This window comes from Diabrotica undecimpunctata, chromosome 9, assembly GCF_040954645.1.
Source record: "Diabrotica undecimpunctata isolate CICGRU chromosome 9, icDiaUnde3, whole genome shotgun sequence".
Lineage (NCBI taxonomy): Eukaryota > Metazoa > Arthropoda > Insecta > Coleoptera > Chrysomelidae > Diabrotica > Diabrotica undecimpunctata.
The window spans coordinates 26551855-26576000 of record NC_092811.1 but is presented as its reverse complement, the minus strand read 5'-3'; the positions used below and the strand labels follow the sequence as shown (position 1 = coordinate 26576000).

The 24146-nt window shown below is 34.7% G+C and overlaps 2 protein-coding genes across 2 annotated transcripts; both read right to left on the bottom strand.

The window, feature by feature from the left end:
* Positions 1-4136: 4136 nt before the first annotated feature.
* LOC140450486 (uncharacterized) lies at positions 4137-4646 on the bottom strand. The gene has a single exon (XM_072544131.1). The coding sequence runs from the start codon at positions 4644-4646 to the stop codon at positions 4137-4139; it is 510 nt and encodes a 169-aa protein (XP_072400232.1).
* A 12470-nt stretch (positions 4647-17116) lies between these two features.
* On the bottom strand, positions 17117-22549 carry LOC140450485 (uncharacterized). Its single transcript, XM_072544130.1, has one exon. The coding sequence runs from the start codon at positions 22547-22549 to the stop codon at positions 17117-17119; it is 5433 nt and encodes a 1810-aa protein (XP_072400231.1).
* Between the last annotated feature and the right edge of the window lie 1597 nt (positions 22550-24146).

Below are 24146 nucleotides of genomic sequence, written 5' to 3'. Positions count from 1 at the left end.
TTAAGAGCTCTTGATAATGCTCCTTCCACCTTTTCATTAGTTCCTGATTCTCACTGATAATTGCTCATTTTTGTTCTTTGTTTTAATATGTATGATTAGGATAAATTTTAGTTTTATTATATTTTATTTTTTTAGTGTTTTTATTAGAGTAGTTATAAACAATAAATGTTAACAAACAATTAAAAATGTAAAATATATTTTTAAAACAACCTAATTTGTATATTTATCAACAGTAAGTATTGGAGCAGAAAGATTTACAATTCCTGCAATTATATTCACAATTGAGTCCATATATGGAACCATATATAAATTTATTCGTCCTTTAAGAATTTTGAAGATTTTCATTCCTTGAATTGTCCTTTCAACATGAACACGAGCTGCAGCTATCTCAGCAGTTGATAGTGCATCTTCTGCTGAGAATTGCTTCGTTTTCCCTAAAAATGGTGGACGTATTAGTCTTATTTTATTTTCTAAACATTCGTCTTCAATTAAAAACCCTTTGTCCACCCATTATTGCGTCTACATTAGGGATTAACTTGTTTATTAAATTTGATTGCACAAAAATTTCCTTGTCCGAAGTTCTACCCCCATATACTTGGCTTATAAATGTGATCAAACCTGAAGGTGCAATCCCAATAAGTACCTTCAGTGTGTGATCACCTTTATAATAACTATAGGACATTATGCGGCACTTTAAACACCTATTTTTTTCCACAGGAATTTCTGTGCAATCAAGTATTATTCGGGTATCAGGATACTTTTCGAAACAAGTTGGCATTCGATAAATTGCGTTAGGCTTTCACGGCCATCGTCTAACTTATTAAACTGTTTATTCGGGCTGTTGGGCCGTTGTCTTCTGTTGAGATTTGTTCTCGACGTTTCGCCAACACTAGGGGTTGGCATCTTCTGGAGATGTTGATGCTTCGCTTGTAAGCAGAAACTGACGACGTGTTGTACTACGGAGGCAATATTTATAATTCCCACTCGCCTCCCCTCCACTGGTTTCGGCTTGAGGGGGCGTGTCGTTGTTTATAGTAGCTTTTCTATCTCCGTGTTTGGCGGGAAGGGCGTTTGTGGATTTTAATACTGGTATCCATGTTTTGTTGATTTTTAGTCCTTCTTCTATCCTATTGAAATTGTTTGGGTGCTTGTATATTTCCACCGCTTCCCGATATAACCGTGGGTAGTACTGTGAAGTTTTGTCCAGCATCTGTGTTTCTTCAAATAGTATTCGATGTTCTCCGCTTCCCAAAGCGTGTTCGGCAACGGCAGATTTGTCGATATGTCCTAAACGACAATGGCTTTTATGTTCATTTATCCTGGTGTTGGTGTGTCTTTTTGTGGTTCCCACATATACCATTCCACATGTGCATGGTATTCGGTATACTCCGGCCGTTGCTAATGGGTCGCGTTTGTCTTTTACCGATCTTAAACAATCCTTGATCTTCTTTGTAGGTCTGAAGATGGTCTTTATGTTGGCTTTCTTGAGTATTCGCCCAATTCTGTCCGTTACCCCCGATATATAGGGCAAGAACGCTTTCCCTTTACATTCTGTTTCTTCGTCCCTTCTTCTAGATACGTTGTTCATCGCCTTGTGTATTTCTCTTCTGGTGTACCCATTAGAGGTGAGCGCTTTTTCAATATAAAGACTCGACAATATAAAGATCAACAAAACATGGATACCAGTATTAAAATCCACAAACGCCCTTCCCGCCAAACACGGAGATAGAAAAGCTACTATAAACAACGACACGCCCCCTCAAGCCGAAACCAGTGGAGGGGAGGCGAGTGGGAATTATAAATATTGCCTCCGTAGTACAACACGTCGTCAGTTTCTGCTTACAAGCGAAGCATCAACGTCTCCAGAAGATGCCAACCCCTAGTGTTGGCATTCGTTTCGAAACTCTTTCTTGTAACAGCCATGATACAGCAGGTTGTAGTACCTTATGTAGTACTTCAACTGTCTAAATGAAAGATTAGTTTTCAACTTTACAAATACCAGTATTATACGCTGCCGTAATGATAAATGTAATTTATCTTTTCCAGAATACTGGCAGCTAAACATATTTTGTCAAGTAGACCCACTGACTGAATTCCTGTGAATGCGTTCACATCTCTGTTGGTTTTTAGCATATCTTCCAATGTGGATTTTCTAGATTGATTTAGCATAGTTTCCGTAACCTGTACACTAGGGTGGAACGAAAAAGTCGAAGTCATTATTTTTTTTGGGGCTAGTGCGGAAAAGTTGCGTTTTGATGTATAATAAAACTGTAAAAAATATTTTTTGGATTTGACCCTATCTTCAGGTTCCATATTGAATTTAAATTTTTGGAAATAACAAAAAAAAAAATTTTAAAAATTTATATTTTTATTAGTTTTTTTAATCAAAATAATTGTTTTATGATACAATATACATTTTATGATTGGTAGTTTGATTTTGTGTTAAAAAACGGCATAATATTTCTAGACTGCAACCTTGAACGAATAAAGCCATCCCTTGATTCTGGTCCATAAACAGCAGCTGATGCTTCAGTTACTAACTTAACAGTTCTTTCGACAGATTGGGTATGACAGGGGCAGTTTAAGACCTCTATTTTGTTGTGATTCCCGGAATCAATCATATCCCTTACATTTTTATTGGAAATGTTTTAGCAAAGGCGGAGCCGTAACACTGCATTCAGAAATAGAAATTAAGTCAATATAATCTTCAGCACTAAAATTTAATGTTGGTATTTTAAATCTCCGGATCTTTTTTTCTTTCTGACTTTGTCTAGCTTTCAGCACTCTGCGTAGTCCTAGCTCCCGTATATGTTTTCGTTCATCTTTTATCATTCCGAGTAATAAATTTTCGGGATGGGCAAAATAAGCATTCCTTTGGATAACTGCATTGACAATTTTTCTTTGGTCAGCTGGTAGAAATCGTGAATAATGGATCATTCGCCATAAATGTTTCGAACCATCAGAACAGCTAGGATACAGTTTTATATAAAACCAAACTGGTGCATACACTTTTTGGATGAAACTTACTAACATAATTAATTGAGGGCTGGGACATTCAGTGCCAACATACAATCGAAGCAACCGATTAGCAACTGTCAGCCACCTTGCGTGTGATATTTTCCCAGGTTTTTGAAGGCTCAAATCGTTAGGACATTTTCCTGCAGAAACTGCTTGACTGATTTGGTACAAGTACTTCTGATCGGTACTAAGGTCTGTTGTTTCTAATAATACTGGTAGGTTGTTTTCTATTGCAACGAAATTGACGACAGCTTTCTCTTCACAGCGTTCCAGAAGTTTTCCTATTGGCCCTGAAAAACCAAGTGGTCCACTGGTGCGTCCATCTAACTGTTGTATTAAATGACGTAGAGGTAGTTCGTTGCAATGAAATAAGCATACTAGCCATTGAAGTGAGGTGCCGCAGTATTCTTCTAGTTTTCTTATAACGCCTACTTGAGGGCTAGTGTTCACTACCGTACCATCGCATCCAACTGCGCTTAACTTCGATATATCAATATTATTTTTCAGGATGAATGTCTGTATGCTATCCGCGATGTTTGCAGCCGATCCTGATAAAGGAGACACGTGCCCTAGATATCGAGAGCCTGGTTCTTCAATAATTGTTACATGTTCTTCTGTAACTACTTTTCTATAAAACTTTTTGCCTTTTTTTTGTTGCAAGACAGTCTTGTCTTTACGCCCATCAAAAAATATACTTCTGATTGACAGTCCCTCCTTCTGCTTCTGGAGTGAAGGTCTATGAGATGCACGCTGTCGCCTTATTTTCATTCTATCAATTACTTTCGATGTATCAGTCACAGTTATAACTCCCATATCTTTTAAGACCGCTGATGCTATAATTGCAGCAGAACGATCGGAGACCCCGGTTCTGTCGCACGCCGAAGCTAAACTTGGCAAGCAAATCCGCATTTGTGACGTAGATGGTTGGACTGTAATTGTTGACAAAGGGGCAATGAATTCTTCTTCATGATCATCTGCATCAGAAGAATTGGAGTCAGACAAGTTGCTACTTATGGAACGATTTGAGGAATCAACGGTACATGCTTTAAGAACAATTTTTTCAGTATTATATTTTTGAGAACTTGCCTTTGCCTTCTTGGTTCTTTCCATTTTCTTCCTTATTGCACTGGTCCAATTGCCATTTTTCTACAGGATCGTTGATCTTGAAGAAAAATTCGCTCATTTTGTGGTACTTTCTTGGTTTTATCACAAGTACACTCACACAGTGTTCCACTCATGTTGCACTTGCAAGCCGCGATATCAAATAACTTTTCATACTCATTTCGAAACTGGCAAATCTTTTCTTTGTATGAATTAGATGCTTGCTGAGTTTTTGTGTATCGCTTCAGCTTTTGATACTCTGTATAAATATTTTTGATCATATCTTGAATGCGCTTATGCGATAATGTTGGAATAGAAGCTTTTATCCATATTTGTTCTACTTTCGTTGCAACGACATTCGAGGCGTCGGCGATAGATGGATCTTTAATATTATTTGTCAACTTAAGTTCATTACGAATAAAGAGAAAGCACTTTAGAATGTCACACTTAGTGGGTAAAACAGGATCATTGAAAACACCAATAATTGTTCCTAGTATTTCACAGTTCAAACTACTTCGCGTTGACATTTCGAAGAATATGTTTATATACGACACGTCTGTGTGAGATAAGAAACTCAACATTACTGTTATCTGTTGTTGTGTCACTATGCCTGCGTGAATGGTTGCAAGATTGATGTAACATCTGCGTCTGCGTTTTTCCCTTCTCTACCTACTTGATCTACAACTGGCGTTGTTTGGAACACGTACTTCATACCATCAAGCTTCAATGGCATTATGGAACCTGACAGGAGCGTCATTTGAAATTTTGATATGGGGGTGGGGCAAGCATTATATATACCATACATTATATATGCAAACATAATACAAAATTGATCTATTTTTTGTAAATTTCAGTCATTTTCAGGGCCAGGGGGATGGGGCAAATGCCCCCTTGACCCTATCAAATGACGCCTCTGGAACCTGAAAACATCGTTTAATTTCAAAATAATTTGGCATAAGATGCTTTTCAATCGTAAAGACGACTGTTGATCGCAGCCAAATCGATTTTTTCAACAAAAATATTTTTTTTGTTTTTTTCATTTTTCAAATCCAATATGGAACCTCAAGATTTTTTTTTATTTCAAAATGCTTTCGCACCGTTTGTTTTCATTACCTGACACAACTTTTAAACGATAGCCACAATCATTTTTCTTTTATTTTATTTTTTTGGCCTTTTTCGTTCCACCCTACTGTACACCTTTATCAGTTAAATATGTTTTAAATCCAGGATCATCTTCTGCAGCTGTCAAAATTTCCTCCATTACATTTATCTCTTTATCTTGTGCAGGTGGAGGTGATGTAGATGTAATCGTTAACACCAGAGGAGGAGCAGCAACTTTCATGTTTAAGTGCCCGTCTTTGAGCTAGTCTTGCAGCTCTTTCTACTAGGTAGGAATACTACCTTTTTCTAAAAATCTTTTGTGAGTGGTTACATCTGAAAACAAAACCACTATTAGGCTCACAGAAGTGAACAAAAAAAAATGTTACGCCTTGTATTAAAATAACATGCAGGATTGAATATGCAATGCCCATTATTTAAATATTTACTTACTTGGTAGAAAATAATCATTCTCCGTAAAATGTAAACTGCATACATTCATGTATTTGGATATTTTCTTTCCAATGAGAAGTACACGACCCCATTCCTTCTTCTCCATTTCATTTCGAGGAAAGTAATGCAAGGAGATATCTTTCGTTGCTCTCGCCGAACGAACACTGCGGAACTGAGCACATTCTGTTACTACGCTTTTTGGTCTCCATAATTATAAATAAATCGTTAAATGAACAAAATAACACAATCGACAAGCACTCAAATGACGTTTATACATAGGATGACTTAGGTTAACAGATGATTTGTTTACATTTTTATCCCAATTCCTCTAGTTCCAAATAAGCGGCAGCACCGTCGCTTGAGTTCGCGAATTGTCTCTTACAGTTCCAGTAGCTCTAATTCCTATTTTTTTTTTACTTTTTCCAACAGATCGTAACTTGTAAAAAAGTTATCAAAAAATAATGTATGGTCAGATGGGCAAGCCATGTGGTCTACCATATCCAGGGCTGTGATCCTAATGGTAGGCTATTTTTCTTATCAATATTTTTGGCTCCACAATAAGTATCTACGGCATAACAATAACCATTGGCACTATAATAACAACCAATTTTTGTAGCCGAATCTAATAGGTTTACTTTTTATAAATTGTTTACTGGTATGTCTCTCAAAAAATTTAACCATAGATTCATCAACACATAAATGTTCATGAAAAATACTCCAGTCTGTAATTCCAATTCAGCTTTGTTAGCAGAGGTCGAACTTTTGCCATTTTATCATTTGCTGGTAATGCTGTATTGTCGGCAAGGTTAATGTAATGCTTTATATCTAGAAATCTATTTCTAGACATAGATGCACAAACAAACGGCACATTTAAATCTTCGGAAAGGCTTCAGTAAATTCTTTCACTGGGTAGTTGCTGATATCCTGTTAGTAATAATACACAGAAAAATTTTTGTATGTCGACCTTGGACACAAAGGTTGTTGCATTGAGATGAATATAAATTAGTTTGTTTAACTATGTTATCAAATATGTCGTCAGTGAACAATTTTTCAAATATCTCAACTTCATTTAAGTCTTGTAATTCATGTTTAACGATTTCAAACCGCTCATTCCAACCTGATGTTCTTACCATACTATTATTTGTACAAGTTTTTGTGTTCTCGAACTCTTTTTAACCGCAGTGCCGAAGGTACATCATCTAAGTCTTCGTCTTCATCTGAAGAGCAATGCACTTCAATTTCTCCTACAACATCTTTAGGTAGTGTCAAATTTTCCTCTATAAGGTTATCATCCTCAGTGCCTTCCTCCTCAGCAAGCATATCTGGGTATGGAGGAATAATAACCATATCCACTTCAGACCGCGAATTAGAAGCACGAATATCTTCTAAAGCAGAAGGTAAACCTTCGTACCTCTTTCCATAAAAATTTCGAACACTAATACTCTCAAAATCGTCTACAGATGCCATATCTGTAACAAAATTGCAAAATATCAAACATACTCCCATACGCCCATTGTACTTATATGAGTACACCTAATTTTAACAACAAATAAATCACGTTATAATTAAAATTATGAATAATTAATCAATCACTTAAGCACTTTACTAAACTTATTATAAACTAACGTAAACTTTTTGATCGTAAAAAGAAGTAAATTAAAGAAACTTAGTGTATATTTACAAAGTCGATGTCGAGAAAATAAACAACTCACGTGTTGACTTCATAAACAATAAATCAAAGCTAACAAACCAAGCTAAATCATTCAACGAAATCTGTTAAAGTTGTCGTCTTAAGGTAAGTACACATATGCTGCGAATACCGTCTTGAACCCCGTCGCGTACAGCGACGCGATCAACAGAAGTTCGCGACGTTGTTACAGGGGGCATTGAAATAAGTAACGAACCGAACACCGCTCCGTACTTTGTACCAAACATTTTAGCGTTCCAGCAGTAATTGAGTTGAATTTGCATGTGCAAGATGGATGTTGCTGCAGCAGCCTACATTCTTATGCATTATTCAGTTAATAAAACGAAAAATATTAGTGAAAGGAGATGGTGACAAACACAAATGTATAAAAGTAGGGAGAAATATGGTGGCAATCACTTACTCTTGGATTTAAAATTTCAGTCGATCAGTGGGTTATATAAAAATTTCACAAGGATGTCGCCTTCCGACTTTGAATTTTTGATCACTTTAGTGGGTCCAAAAATAGGTCGAAAAAATACAAAATGGAGAAAAGCTATCTCTGTTCAAGAGCGGTTAGCTGTTACAATCCGTTTTTTGGCGACTGTAGATTCTTTCACTAGTTTACAATACCTTTTCAAAATCTCGAAACAATCTATAAGTGCAATAATTCCGGAAGTATGTGGAGCTATAGTCGAAGGATTGAAAAAAAAAACATTCAGGTAATTATACGTCTCATTTATTCTTATTAGAATTTAATTTATAATTATGTTCAGTACTGATTTAATTTAAGTCCAAACTGGGCATATCTATAGAGAACATGGTCGGGGAAATTATATTGGAATCATTGGCTTGGGACCGTATATATGTTGGCGTGGAATATGGGGTTGTTTGAAAGGATTGCGGTGAAAATTGGGATTCAGATGAGTGAGGTATATGATTGGAATATGTAGATATTGAAGAATTGTTAGAATGTACTGAGGCAGTAGGGCTTTGTGTATATTGTTCAAAGGTTCCTGTGTCTGCTTGAAATAAAACAGCCATTATTTTTTCTTGGACAATTGACGCTGTAGCATTGGAATACTGGACGCCACTAGTTTTCCAAAGATCGTATATTCACTACAATCTGAATCTTCCTGGGCTTTTGCAACCTTCGTTAGTACTGGAAATGCGGCGTCTAACTTTTCATCATCAGCACCTCTTTTCTTTCGGATTCGGGAAGTATGGGCTAGAGTAGCGAATTTATCTTGTGTTGTTTGAACAGTTTCCTGAGCTTTCACAGTCTCTTGACTTTCTAAAGTATCCTGAGTCTCTTTTGCTTCTGTTGTAGCTTCAGGAATATCTTCTCCCAAACTCTCATATACTTCACCTATTGTCTCCACCTAAAAAAAAAAAAAATTGTATAAGTTGCTACACGAATTGTTTTTTGCAGATACCGACAACACCCGAGAAATGGTTGGACGTGGCTAAACTGTATAATGATGCTTGGAATTTTCCTCATTGTCTAGGGGCCCTGGATGGCAAACATGTGGTATTACAATCACCAATGAATACGGAGAGCGAATACTTTAATTATAAATCAACATTCAGTATAGTCTTGCTTGCATTGGTTGATGCTAATTATAATTTTATCTATGTTGACGCTGGTGGCCAAGGAAGAATTTCTTATGGTGGAATATTCAAGAATTGTTCTTTGTACAACAACTTGCATAATAATTGTTTGAGTTTGCCTGAAGCAGAACCTTTGGGTGGAAGACAACGCGAAATTACATATTTTTTCGTTGGTGACGAGGCATTTGCTCTAAGTGAAAGGCTAATGAAACCATTTTCTGTGTTGACTGACATACAAAGTGGATTCTCACACAATTTTTCAACAACCTGCTTATTCATAGATATAAAAGGAGCGTACGATAATATTCAATTAGACATTTTAATGGACAAGATGCAAAAGCTAAAACTACCGGAACTACTTATTTTTAATATTTATAAATTGTATCATGAGAGAAATATTTATATTCGTACACTAGACAAGTTAATAGGTCCTCAAAAAGCTGCTGTTGGCCTTCCTCAGGGCAGCATATTAAGTCCTATTTTGTACATTATATACTCATTTGACTTGGACACTATATTCCATAGGAATATAAAAACATTACAATATGCTGATGATATATGTATATATACGGCAGAACAAAATATAGAAAAATGTCATCAAAATTTAGAGGTAGCTTCAGATTCATTAGAAAAGTGGGTAAAGAATAACGGATTTTCCATTTCAGAAAATAAGTCAGCAGCTGTTACATTTACTAGGAAGAGGTTTCATTATCCGTCTTCAATAACACTAAAAAATTACACACTCCCTTACCTAGCTTCAATTAAGTATCTAGGTATTACCCTAGATACAAAACTTAACTGGAAATCTCATATTCATTATATAACATCTAAAATTGAAAATGCTATAAACATCATAAAAGTTTTCAGCCATAGTAAGTGGGGGGCAGACCCTAATATTTGTCTTCTATTTTATAAATCTTTTATCCAGTCAATAATCGATTATGGGTGCGTATTATATGGATCGGCCTCTGAATGTCATCTTAAAAAGATTGATCAAATCCAAAATAAATGTCTACGAATCTGTAATGGGTATCTGAAATCTACACCCATAGTTGTTATGGAGGCGGAAAGTTGCATACCTCCACTTCAGTTAAGGAGACAATTCTTAAGTAATAAAAACTTATTTAAGATATACGCAAAAAATGACAATCTTACACACACAATTCATCAGTTAACTATCGAGGTTTTAACAAATCGATATTGGAAATATAAAAAAACTCCTCTATTGATCGAAAGTTATTATAACTACCCAGAAATTAAGGACAATATATTAACTATTAACAACTTAACGTCTTTTAAACACTACGATATTCGCCCTGTATTCCATTTAATCGATGACTACCCTAGACTCCCAGAAAAATTACTTAATAAATATTTTCTTAATAAAATTCATCATAAATGGGAAAATCATGATTACATCTTTACTGACGGTTCTGTAATTAATGGAAATACCGGTTTGGCTCTTTATCATGTTAATAAAAAAATAAAGCGACTGTATAAACTGCCTAAGGGATCGTCAATATTCACTGCAGAGATAGTCGGAATTAAAAATGCACTAATCTATGCTCAATCCCTATCCGGCACTAATATAGTAATATTCTCTGACTGCAGAAGTGCATTAGAAAAGATAAAAAATATTAACATAACCGACCAGTATGACGATTTAATTAAAGATGTATATGAAGTACTTACAAAATTGAATAAAAATGAAAAGATAATTACATTATCTTGGGTAAAAAGTCATTGTGGGATAGAATATAATGAGATAGCAGATAGATTAGCAAAAAGGGCTACTACAGAAGGGGAGATGATTAACATGAAGCTACCTTTGAACGATCACGTAAGCCAAATGTAAATAACCATGAAAAATAAATGGCAAGAAAAATACGAAAAATCCAACTCTGGGAAAAAGTTTAAATTGTTGCTTCCAAAACTAAACATAAAACCATGGTTTTTTAATGTACAAAATAGAAATTTTATAAAAACAATTTCACGAATCAGAAGTAACCATGCAATGATCCGGAATATAAACACCGTTTAGGTATCCATAACGAAGATTATTACGAATGCGGAAAACATGGTAGTTTAGAACATATTATATTAGAATGCCCTTCTATTCAACAAGAGATCTCTACACTACTTAGTAATCTATATAAATTAAAAATAGACACACCTTTTAACTTATCGAGCTTACTTGCAACTGAAGATATACGAGTATATGAGGTTATTTATGTACATACAGTTAAATGTAAATTTAAATTATAAGCACACTAACATATATCCCACTCTTTTGTATCCATTCCAGGGGTCCCCTCCCCCGTTTTATAAAACCCTGCCAAGACGACCCTTCGGCAAATTAGCGGCAAAAAAAAAAATAAATCAAAAACCAAACAATATAGTTAAAAAAAAACAGTTACATTATAAGGATAATCAATAATATAATATTGAGTATTATGTATAATAATATGTGTTGTTCATTAAATATAAGATAATATTAGATACGCATTAAGTGAAAATTAATACTTAACTGAAGCATTTTCCTTATAACACTTATATCACACATTTGTTCTGGCTAATTGGCTTAATTCCAGTGCCATAAAACAAAACACACACACACACACACACACACACACACACACATATAACTATTACAAGGTAATGTTAGCGCATCCAAATCCTGAATAGAAATTCTTATTTCATCGTTATAATTTAAATTGGCAGTAGAAAATGGCTGGTATTGTTGAAATCTATAATCTTCAATAGTTGTGTCACTAAATGGCTGACACAAAACATTTAATATATCCATTATACTAAAACTTGAAAACCACGAGACTTTAAAAATGCGCGATTTTCTGATGTTATCGAGTTGGAGGTTGGCTTTGTACTAATTTCTTTAGTATATATCTTATTTTTATATTGTTTATAGGGATGTTCAATGCGATAAAATTGCCATACCATTTTTTAAATTTTTCTAAGATGGAGTCTAACAGTAATTGTTTCGTTGCCAAAATTTTGGCAACTTTATAAGATAAAAACTCGTTCCATTCTGTTTCACTAAATACGATATAATGTCCTTTATTATCGGAGATTTTGACACATGGATCGAAATTTAACTCATTTGCTAAGCACACTGATATAAACTTTGTGTTTGAATAATTTAAACTAAACTTTTTTTCACCTAGGTATACATTTTGCTCTACACAGGACGACATAGTGACTGTTAATGACTTGTATAGCGGCTTAGATGTTTTTTATACAGTTTTAAAGTGGTGGGGAAGGAAAATATTTATGTTTGTGATTTTCTTACTGATTTTACTTATTATTTCTGTTTATTGATAAGTTTTCCACGGTTTTTCAGATCTTAGACTTTCGCTCTTATCTCGGCTTCTTTTTTTATCTAACGGCTTTTCTTAAACTTCGCGCTTATCTAACGCAATTCCTTATCTTAGACTTCCGCCTTGTCTAACGGTTTTTCCTTATCTTAGATTTCCATTCTTATCTAACGGATTTCTATTTTTAAACCTCTTATCTAACAGACTTCCTCATTATCTAACGATTTTTTTTATATAACAGATCTTGTTTATCTAACGACTTTTCCATTTACCGAGATTTCTATTAATATGAGACCCCCCTTCTCCATCTTTCAAGACGATTGATATCTGCTTGTTATTTAAAGTGGTTAATTTCAGATAGTTGTAACAAGTATCATGAATTCTTATAGATGTGTAACACCTGAGCTAGTGGGAGAATATCTTCTTACACCTAGTCTTCAAGAATTAGCTGCGAATTGTATATACTGGGCAGTAAGAGATACCTTAAATAATATTCCTGGTTATCATAACCAATCTCGTTTTGTGATTCCTGAAAAAATTTCTCAATCATTAAATATCCATTGTCTGAGAGAACTTAAGAAACAGGTAGTCAAAAACGGTGGAGGTGAAATATTCATTGCCTCAGAGAACTTAATAAGCAGGTAGTCAAAAGGGTGCCGGTGAAAACTAGACATTCTTTGCAATGTTTGATCCAATAAAAACAGATATCTCTGACAGCTTGAACTGTAAAGTATCTCACAATGAACCCGTTAATATATCCTTATGGAGATCTGATTTTAATAAAGTTCTTTGCTTAACACAGTATTGTTATAAAGTGTGTGAAAAAAACTTTGTGTTGTTTGCTTTTTCAGTACACTTTTAGAATCTACAATTGAACCCTTCCATCTAATGGAACATTTCAGTGGAACAGTGTATACTTTAATTGATATCGCTTTTAATTGCAGTGTATGTCGGAAAATTTATTTCAGTTGACTTTAGTAAGATATTGTATTATTTGTACCAATAAACATTCCTAAATAAAACTATATATACATTTATATATTTGTTTGAATATATTTAAACAATCTCAGATTATTTTTGACTGGTCTATAAGTTGGTCTATAAGCAAATATTATAGCGATTATCTGTTATCAAGGTTTAATTTCCGGATTAGAGATAACAACCTCAGTTGAAATTATACATTTGAAGTGATACGTTGTTAAAAAATTTTATTTTTCTATATAAGTCGTGTGTGAATAAAAGTTAAAAAAAGGATATTTTTGAATAAGAAGCCTCCATGTAAGGTAACATTATTGTTTTTCTTGACATATTTCGTATAAGTAAATAGTGACTTACAACAAAATGGTATATAAATCATTATTCATGGAAATATCATTCATTTTTCCCTATAGGGAGATCGACTTTTCTAATTATTGTCTTACAAGCTTTAGGTCATGTTTAAGTTAATGTCATGTGTTATATCAACGCAAATATATTAAATCCGTTGTAGATTACCCAAGTTACCTCAACATATACTCTCATTTTGTTTGTAATAAATAATATATACAATACAATAATATACAATACATAAATACAATATACAATACATAATGTTTTTATGTCTGTTTAGTGAAATAAATAAACAAAAATAATAAAGATTTATTTGTTTAATTTAAATATTACAATTATAAATATATTTTGTAATTTTATTGATTGATACAATTTTTTTATTTATAGAATCTAATGTAGTTTGAAGCTGTGTTTTCTTTTTTTTTTATCCTATTTATAGTTGCTAGGAGTTCTGTCTCTTTTTCTGCACATTGTTTCAGCTTCCTTTCTATACGTAGCTTTTTTTTCTGTTTCGTCATAAGAAAATTTTTGTTTACATTAATAAATTTTCCCACTATCTTCTTTATTTGACATTGTTCCTCATTTTCTAAACGAACCTCTTCATCGTAGTTAAAAGTTTTATCCATGGAGTTATCATCATGAGACACGTCTCGAGCATCTTCATCAAAGACAAATTCATCATGACCAGGAAGATCGTCAATTGTTTCCTCGGCCATTGAGTTTCCTGTGATGCCTTCTGGGTTTTGATGAAACTCACCTTTAACTTCTGCTTGCAGTAGATTGCGTTCTAATTCTTCATCGCTGGAAATTTCATCTTCTTCCATAGGGTTCGCAGGGGTGGATGATCCTGGTACACCTCTTGCAAATGATCTATATCCAATTGGCTTAACTGTTGCAGGATCGTCTAGAAACACCAACGAAGTTGAACTTTGATTATCCTCGTCTTCGTTGATAGTATTGGGCAACTTTACTACATGATCAACATCGACACATTTTTTATAATAACTTAATATTTTAATACCTTTACTTCCACCCCTTTTGGGGGTAACTTTGGTACTTGTAACGGTTTTCATTATGATTACCACTGACTACACTGGCTACTATGATTATAATAAGAAATATGACTTTAATAAGAAGTCAAGTAAAACTTTTGTATTTATACTTAAGGTATACCACTCAAATATATTTAATCTGTATATATTCCAGAAGTTCTCAACTTTTTTATGTAATTTTTTGTATTCAGAACAAGAGTAACTGCTTAGAATATTGCATATTGAATATTGAAAATTTTAAAGATGATTTATTTTTGTAAATGATTTCAGAAATTTGTTATAAACAGAGTTAAATAGATAATTTACATTTTTTCATAGAGCCGTTTACATTTAGTTGACTTCAACTTTTGGAAACCTCTGATTCACCTATGACTTTTTGCAGTGATTTTTTAATTATATAAGATTTGAAATCCCACGTACTTTTTCTAAAAATATATATTTGTATTACTTATCTTAAGGAAAAAAGGCATAATCTCGAGGATGTTTTCGTCTGAAAAGCTTCCGAAAAAACATGCGTTTGTAAAAGTTATCTTAAGGTGACTTTAATTATATAACATATAAAGCTTACATATTTTTTTAAAAATACATGTCTGTAGGTTGGTCTCAAGGAAAAAATGCAGATATTGTCTAGATTATTTTTAAAAAATATCTAAACTGATACTGCAATCACGGTCCCTAACTTATATGTAATTTTTTTGTCGGTTTGGGATCTAATTTTAAATTTGAAGGTAAATTCAATTATTTTTAAAGTTTATCTTATTTTTTTACAAGTAAAAAGAATTTGGCTACACAACTGAGAAAACTAATTTATTTTACCTATGATACAGTACTACTCAGGCTTATAATATAAAACATTGCAAAATACACACTTTGAAGTCATGAAACAACCACATATATCACTCCATTCATGTTAAAAATAATATTTCTTGCAAGGCACAAATTCTTTTAACATTTCACGTTCTTCTGGAGAATACTTACACCACACGGCACTAGTCATATTTTTCATTAATAGAAAAATAATATTTTCTAATTTCGTATTTTGTGCTGTCGTTGAAGACATTATCCCTTCAGTGTTTTTTCTTATGATCGGAAGTTCATTTAGTACTTTTATTGGTTTGATTCGTCTTGAGTTGGTAGTTTTTCTAAATCTCTCCTTATCTAGAAAAACTACTTTCCATTTGGAGTAAGACTGCCACATTTTGTGTTATTGAAAGTATTGAAAGTTCTTATTAAATGTTCTTACCTTATCTTAAGGATCGGAACTGGAAGTCTTAATACTGTATAACTGGGGGAGGGTGAGGATCAAGACCGGAAGTCTTAATCCTGTATATGTAGATTGGGGTGAGGATCAGGAAGTTCTTATCCTGTATATGTAGATGAGGGTGAGGATCACGACCGGAAGTCTTAATTTTGTATATGTAGATGGGGGTGAGGATCATTAAGTTCTTATCCTGTATATGTAGATGGGGGTGAGGATCAGGACCGGAAGTCCTGATCCTTACCCTCATCTACTTATAACTACTGTCCAGCAAGGTGGAGCTTTTCAATCAGGCCTGTGTGCCAGACCTGATCGAATGCCTTCTGGACGTCTAGGAATATGCCTATTGTGTGGAGATGTGATGTTTCGTCCAAACATAAGAAAGGGAACCAAGCGTTTTGTTGGTTTCGTATTAAGACGTCGATTCCAAATAATCTCGGTCGAAGTAAGGATGATTTCCGGTAATAAAGAAAGTATTGAATCTGTTACCAGTCAATTTTATTGATCACAACTATTCTAACAAATGCGATTTTATATAATAATTATCATCGAAAGCCGACCATAAATGCTTCTTGCTATGTCGTTGATCGCGAACAGATGTGAATATATCCCGTTTAAGATTCTAATTACACTATTTCCGCGTGAAAATCAAAGAGAGAAAAATTTTTCTATCATCGAACCGCTACGACTGAAGGCTGAGACGTGACTGCCCCTTTACTATTCTTGAGTGAGAGTCAGAGAGAGAAACTCTATATTATCGAACCGTTACGACTGAAGGCCGATACTTGAATATATTTTTGTGTTACTGAATCGTCGCCAAACATCAAGTCAGGGACCACAAAGTCCCTTTAAATCACCGGTTTAACAACTCCTAGAATTCATTTAATACAATGTACGACTTAACGGTCAGGTAGTCTCTGAGAGAAAGGTTTTATTTTTTGAACAAAGAATAGATTTTTAATTCCACTAAACATTCGGAGAACTGATATAAAGAGAATTGACAAACTGACTTTCCTGTAAATTACCTTACTTTGTAAATAAATACTTTTATGTTAAAGAGATTTGAACATAAGCTCGCCCGCGCGAATTGCGGATAGTTATAATAGATATGTACCTATGTAAAAAATGGGTAAATAATATTGAAAGCGTAATAGAAAGAAAAACGCGAAAGAAAATATACCTAATCAAATTGTGGTAAGAGATATAATTTAGTTATTGGTCGAACAGTCTCTCCCGTAGCAGTTCTAATTTTAACTGCGCGGACATGATTATCTGACCCCGGAAAAAGTTCCAGGACTCTCGCGGTAGGCCATTTTAGAGGGGGACAGTTATCAGTTCTTAATAAGACTAAATCATTTATCTTAATATTTTGACTTACTTTGGACCACTTTGGTCGACTATGCAGTTGGCTAAGATATTCAACAGACCATCGTTTCCAAAACGACTGTTGAATCTGTGAACATCTTTGAAGGAAGTTAAGCCTATTAATTGGTAAGTGTAGTAATGTTTTTTCAGGGTAAGAGGTAAGGCTACTGCCTATTAGAAAGTGTCCGGGTGTAAGGCATTGTAGATCAGAGGGATCATTCGACAAGGGGCAAATAGGGCGTGAGTTTAAAATTGCCTCGATCTGCGAGAGAATTGTACTGAATTCTTCAAACACTAAATAAGCATTCCCTATCATTCGACGAATGTGATATTTGGCACTTTTAATTGCTGCTTCCCATATACCTCCCCAATGGGGACTATGAGGTGGAATAAACTTCCATTCTATGAAATTTTGTGCAGCGAAATTTTGCATGTCATTTGAAAAACTAGGGGATTTAAAAAATTCGCGCAAATCCTTAAGTTCATTTTTTGAACCAGCGAAATTGGTTGCGTTGTCACTATATATGAGAGAGGGAAGACCTCTTCGGGCAATGAATCTTTTTAGACATAATAAAAATGAATCAGTAGAGAGTGATGACACTAATTCTATGTGAACGGCCTTTGTGGCTAGACAGACGAAAATAGATATGTAACATTTTTGCATTGGAGCCTTTCTTAACTTAGAGGATTTAATAAGAAATGGCCCACCGAAATCGCAGCCCACATTTTGAAAAGGGCGAGAAGGAGTAATTCTAACCTTAGGTAAATTTTCCATGATTTGTTCCATAGGTTTAGCGCGAAATCTAAAACATACGTGACAATTTTTTACAATTTTTTTTAGTGTTCGAAGTCCGTTTAAAGGCCAATAATTAAGTCTGACGTTGGACAATGTCGTTTGCGGTCCGGCGTGGCCTAGACGACAATGTTCATGAGTTAGTAATAAATTGATAATGTGAGAGTTAGATGGTAACAATATTGGATGTTTTTGTTCATAGGGGATATTAGCGTTTTTTAGGCGTCCACCGACGCAGAGAAGTCCGTCTGCATTCAAAAAAGGGTTCAGGGTAATTAAGGACTTATTTGATGTAATTCCTTGGGTTTTTATTTCCAAGATTTCTTTAGAGAATTTTAGGGATTGTATAGCCTTAAATATTGATATAGAGGCGGATCGCAATTCGTCCGGAGATAAAATGCCAAGTTTTTTATCAGATGAGTTTCTTGCATTAAACGAAAACCTGTATATGTAGGCAGTGGTGCGTAATAATTTAGAGTAAGAGGAAAACCTTGAAAATAGATTATTGATAAATTCATCTTGTGTTGAGATTTTTGAACTGATTATAAGGGATGATACCTTTTCGTCCGGTAATAATACTTGGGTAGAGTTCGGGTTAAATGTCGTTAGGTTTAAGTCCGTTTTAAGTAGAAATTCAGGGCCGTTCCACCACATCCGGGAATTTAGAAATTCAGTAGCGGTCAAGCCGCGAGATAGACAATCTGCTGCATTTTCATGAGAACGAACGTGTCTCCAAGAAAAATTTGATGTTAGGTCTTGAATTTGAGTTACTCTATTTGCTACATAAGTGTTCCAGCGCGAGGCAGAAGAGTTTATCCAACATAACGCGATTTGTGAATCTGTCCACAAATTAATGGAGGAGAAGTGCAAGCGATTTGCAAAGGTGGAATTTATTTTTTTAGTTAACCTTGACAGTAGTAACATGGCTGATAGCTCCAATCTAGGAATGGATACCGTTTTTAAGGGAGCTAGACGAGATTTGGATGCGATTAGAGTACAACTGATAGTATCATCAGCGTAAATTGTGCGAAAATATAAAACAGCGGCCTGCGCCTTACTTGAGGCATCGGCAAATCCGTGTATTTCAATTTTAGAGATTTGCCTGCTGTTAAAAAGATTACGGGGTACTTTAAGAGACTCCAGGAGAGTGAGATCGTTAATAAATCTTTTCCATTCTTTAGCAAGAGTTTCAGGGAGTGGATCGTCCCAATTTAATTTATTGAGCCAAAGTTTTTGAATAAATACCTTTCCAGTGACAGTGAATGATCCCAAGAGACCTATGGGGTCAAATATTTTGGCGAGTGCTGAGAGGGCGTTTCTTTTTGTGAAGCTATTATCAGCAGCGGGAGGACTTGGAATTGAAATCGTAAAATAGTCATCTAAGGGTTGCCACGAGAGACCTAAGACCTTATTGGTATTTAAGTTGTTTGAGGTTATTTCATAATTAGACTGAGATGACCGAATATATTTGGCAGAAAATTCAGCAGAGTTAGAAACCCATTTGTGAAGAGTGATACTGTGACCGTTTAAGATGGAATTTAATTCATGATATGCAGCTTCTAATTCGGCTAGAGTGTTGGTTCCGTATAAAATATCATCGACATATGTCTGATTTAACAGTGCATCAGAACCAAGGGGGTATTTTGTGGTATTTAAAATAGCTATCTCTTTTAAACAGCGAGTGGCTAGAAAACTGGAGCACGTTACGCCATAGGTTACAGACGTTAGCTCAATACACTTTAAGGGTTCGTGTGGGCTGTCTCTCCAAAGGATGTTTTGTAAAAAAGTTTGATTGGGATTGACATTAATTTGCCGATACATCTTTTCGATGTCGGCGATGAAAACAAATTTAAATTGCCGAAACCGACAGAGGATATCAAAGAGATCTGGCTGTGTTTGAAAGCCGGTAAGAAGTATCTGGTTTAAAGAGTATCCAGAAGTGGTTTTTGCACTTCCGTCGAACACTACGCGCAATTTGGTGGTTGCTGAATCCTTTAATACGCAGTGATGGGGTAGAAAATATTTGTTTTCATCTAGCGAGTTGTGGTATGTAAGAGGAACATATTTACCGTGATTTAGGGAGATGTATTGATCTATAAAATGTTTGTATGCATTATATAAATTGGAGTCATTTTTAAATCTCTTTTCAAGTGATTCGAAACGTTTTTTTGCAATTTGGAATGATTCACCAAGCTTGAGGTGCTCAGATGGAGATTTTTGAGGTAGATTTACTTGAAATCGACCATTTTCGAGAATTTTGAGGTGATTAATGAAAATTGATTCGGCTAGTTGGTCATCGGGGGACAATATTTTTTCGCCGGGGCAATCTTCAGTTTCCCAAAATTTAGAAACAAGGGCTTCAAGGTTTGAGTCTGAAGAGTGGGTATTTTGAGTTTGCACAAATAGAGAGACATTATTTTTAGACTGAGCGTAGTTTGGAACATTGCCAGCGATTGCCCAGCCAAAAATTGTATTGAAAAGAGTAGGGAGATTATGTCCTAACTTTACGAGACCTGGTTGAAGAATGTCATAATAATAATCTGCTCCTATCAAAAGGTCAATATTTGATTTTTGATAAAAATGCTTGTCAGCAAGAGTGAAACCCTTGGGTATATTGAGCTTATTGGGGTGAATATGAAATTGAGGTAACTGACAAGTTATTTTTGGGATAACTGCACAATTCAAGTTAAGATGCTGAGATTTTAAATTAGGAGAATGAACATTAATATTTGCCATTAAGTTCGAGGTGAAAGAGCCTTGTGAAATGCCAGAAATTTGTAATTCCCTGTGATAAATTTTGCAATTGATTTTACTTAGCAACTCTTGAGAACAGAACGTTTTTTGGCTTCCAGAGTCTAGGACTGCCTTAATTAGTAAGGGCCTTCCTGATTTGTCGATCAAATTAACTTGAAAAGTGGATAAGAGAACTGAAGAGTATGTAAAGGACTTATTTGTAGCACTCAAAGCGACGCTGGAGTCGTTTCCATTGTCTGGAAAATTGTTAGAAGTAGAAGGTTGGACATTATTAGTCCGAAGCGGTTCCGTGGAGTGCGTGGTATTTTTATGTTGATATGAGAGACTAGGAGAATTGGTGTTTTGTGAGGTTGTTGGACTGGCATCATTTGGTTGACGAAAAGAGTTATGTTTAGTTCTATTATCATACGAAGGGTTTTGTGTTGAATGGTTAAATCGTGAATGATTTCCATTTATGTTAGAACGATAATTTTCGGAATGCGGAGAATGGGAAGAGCCAGAATAATTGGTATTTTGCGCATAGGAGTTTTGATGCAGTAGAGTGTGGTGTTTTTTGGAACAGATTGAGCAAGTTCGTGAAGGACAATCAGCATGGGTGTGTTTTGTACCCAAACAGTTAGAACACATGTGATTAGCCTTAAGAAAGTTGTATTTTTCAGAGTGTGGCAGAGAGGAAAATTTTCTGCATGTATATATTTTGTGAGCTGAATCATTGCAGTAATTACATTTAATATAAACGCGAGATGGGAGTGTAGCAGAGGCGTTGAGGTGGAGAGAGGTAGCATTATATTTGCCGTGTGATTTTTCTCTTTTTGAGTCAGAGGTATATGTTAGGTCTGCGAGAATGTTGCACCGTTCATTCAATATTTCAAAAAGTTCGACAATCGAGGGAGTGTTGTCGCGATCCCTTCTTTCGCCATAATACCGTTTAGTGGCAAAATCAAGTTTCCTAATTATAATATTTATTAAGAGATAATCCCACGATTCGATCGGAACATGCAGAATTTTTAAGGAGTCAATATGTCTTTTCAAATCATTTACGAATTCATTTAATGAATGATAATTGCTCTTTGAAAGTGTAGGGAAATCTATTATAGCGTTAATATGCGAATTTATTATCGCGAGATTATTATCATATTTTTTTTCTAAAATAGTTATTGCGAGATCAAAATTTTCGTGAGTAACTTCAAGTGAGTCAATTAAAGTTAAGGGTTCACCTTTAAGAGAAGATTTTAAATATATTAATTTTTGTGCTTTTGTGATACTATTGTTATCCTTTACTAGAGAAGAAAATAATTGGTAAAAAGAGAGCCATTTACTGTATTCACCATTGAAATTGGGGACGGAAATGGGTGGTAACCTTACATTTGAATTACTAGCGGGTTCCTGTGATTGAGAATGTGATGGGGAGGAAGATGAGTTACTGAGCGTTAATTGAGATAATTTTCCGTCAATTCGTGACATAGCAGAGAAGTATTTATCCTCGATTTCTTCCCTATTTTCGGTATGCAAGTCGACCGCATCAATAGATTCTATTTTATTGCAAATATCATTGTAATTATTAAAGGTATTAACTAAATGTGCTTTTCGGTGATCTAATTCAAAGGTGTTAGTTTGAATATCAAGGGAGTTATTGATCCAATTTAAAATTCTAGTGATTGTAGACTTGCATGTGCCACGCTCTCTTTTCAATAGATCCATGTCAATTAGTATAAATTAAAATATGTGATAATAAAACGAAAACAAAACTGAGACAACACCAGTGTACAGTGTAGAGATAGAAAGATATGTTTGTTATTAAAAAGAAAAAAGATCGTGGCTGAAAATTGAAATTGTACTATACTATAAAAAATGTGTAAAAATTCAAATTCAAAATTATATAAATGTGTAAAAAAATCGTGAAATATCTGTAAATGAATGCGATAAGTAATTTTTAATTAGTCATAAATATAGTAGGATACGACTTTGATAAACACATTCAAAATTGCATATTATGCGTAAATTATATAAGTAAGAAAGTATTACTTAAAACGAGAACGAGTATAAAAATTATAGTGAGTGATAATATATAAAATACAAATAAACACTGTGAGAATTGTTTATAGAAATTGTATCGAGTTAGAGTCACTGAGTAACGCGAAAATAAATAAAGTTTGTAAGTCCACCGTTGTTGTAAACGGTGTTACCTGTTGGAGAGGGTCGTTTTGAAGACGACTCACGGGTTTGGAGCAGCGTCTTCGTAAATCTCGATGTGGGTGATGGAGTCAGAACTCTTTAACTGGAAATCCTTGCTTCTGTAGTGTTGTAGAGGACGTTTGCTGTCCCACCAGGGGTACCAAATTATGTGTGGAGATGTGATGTTTCGTCCAAACATAAGAAAGGGAACCAAGCGTTTTGTTGGTTTCGTATTAAGACGTCGATTCCAAATAATCTCGGTCGAAGTAAGGATGATTTCCGGTAATAAAGAAAGTATTGAATCTGCTACCAGTCAATTTTATTGATCACAACTATTCTAACAAATGCGATTTTATATAATAATTATCATCGAAAGCCGACCATAAATGCTTCTTGCTATGTCGTTGATCGCGAACAGATGTGAATATATCCCGTTTAAGATTCTAATTACACTATTTCCGCGTGAAAATCAAAGAGAGAAAAATTTTTCTATCATCGAACCGCTACGACTGAAGGCTGAGACGTGACTGCCCCTTTACTATTCTTGAGTGAGAGTCAGAGAGAGAAACTCTATATTATCGAACCGTTACGACTGAAGGCCGATACTTGAATATATTTTTGTGTTACTGAATCGTCGCCAAACATCAAGTCAGGGACCACAAAGTCCCTTTAAATCACCGGTTTAACAACTCCTAGAATTCATTTAATACAATGTACGACTTAACGGTCAGGTAGTCTCTGAGAGAAAGGTTTTATTTTTTGAACAAAGAATAGATTTTTAATTCCACTAAACATTCGGAGAACTGATATAAAGAGAATTGACAAACTGACTTTCCTGTAAATTACCTTACTTTGTAAATAAATACTTTTATGTTAAAGAGATTTGAACACCTATGACGTGTTTCCTCTCGTTAATTGAGTGTGAAATGAAGGTTGTTGCTTCTACCAATGCATTTTGTGTGGAGTGTCCAGCCCTGAATCCGAATTGGTAGTCTGGAATTAAGAGGTGAGCGTCTAGGAATTCTACGAGTCTCTCCTTAAGGATCCTCTCGTAGACTTTACCTAGGGTGCTCAAAAGTGAAATGGGTCTGTACGATTCAGGGTTGGTGAGGGTTTTCCCTTT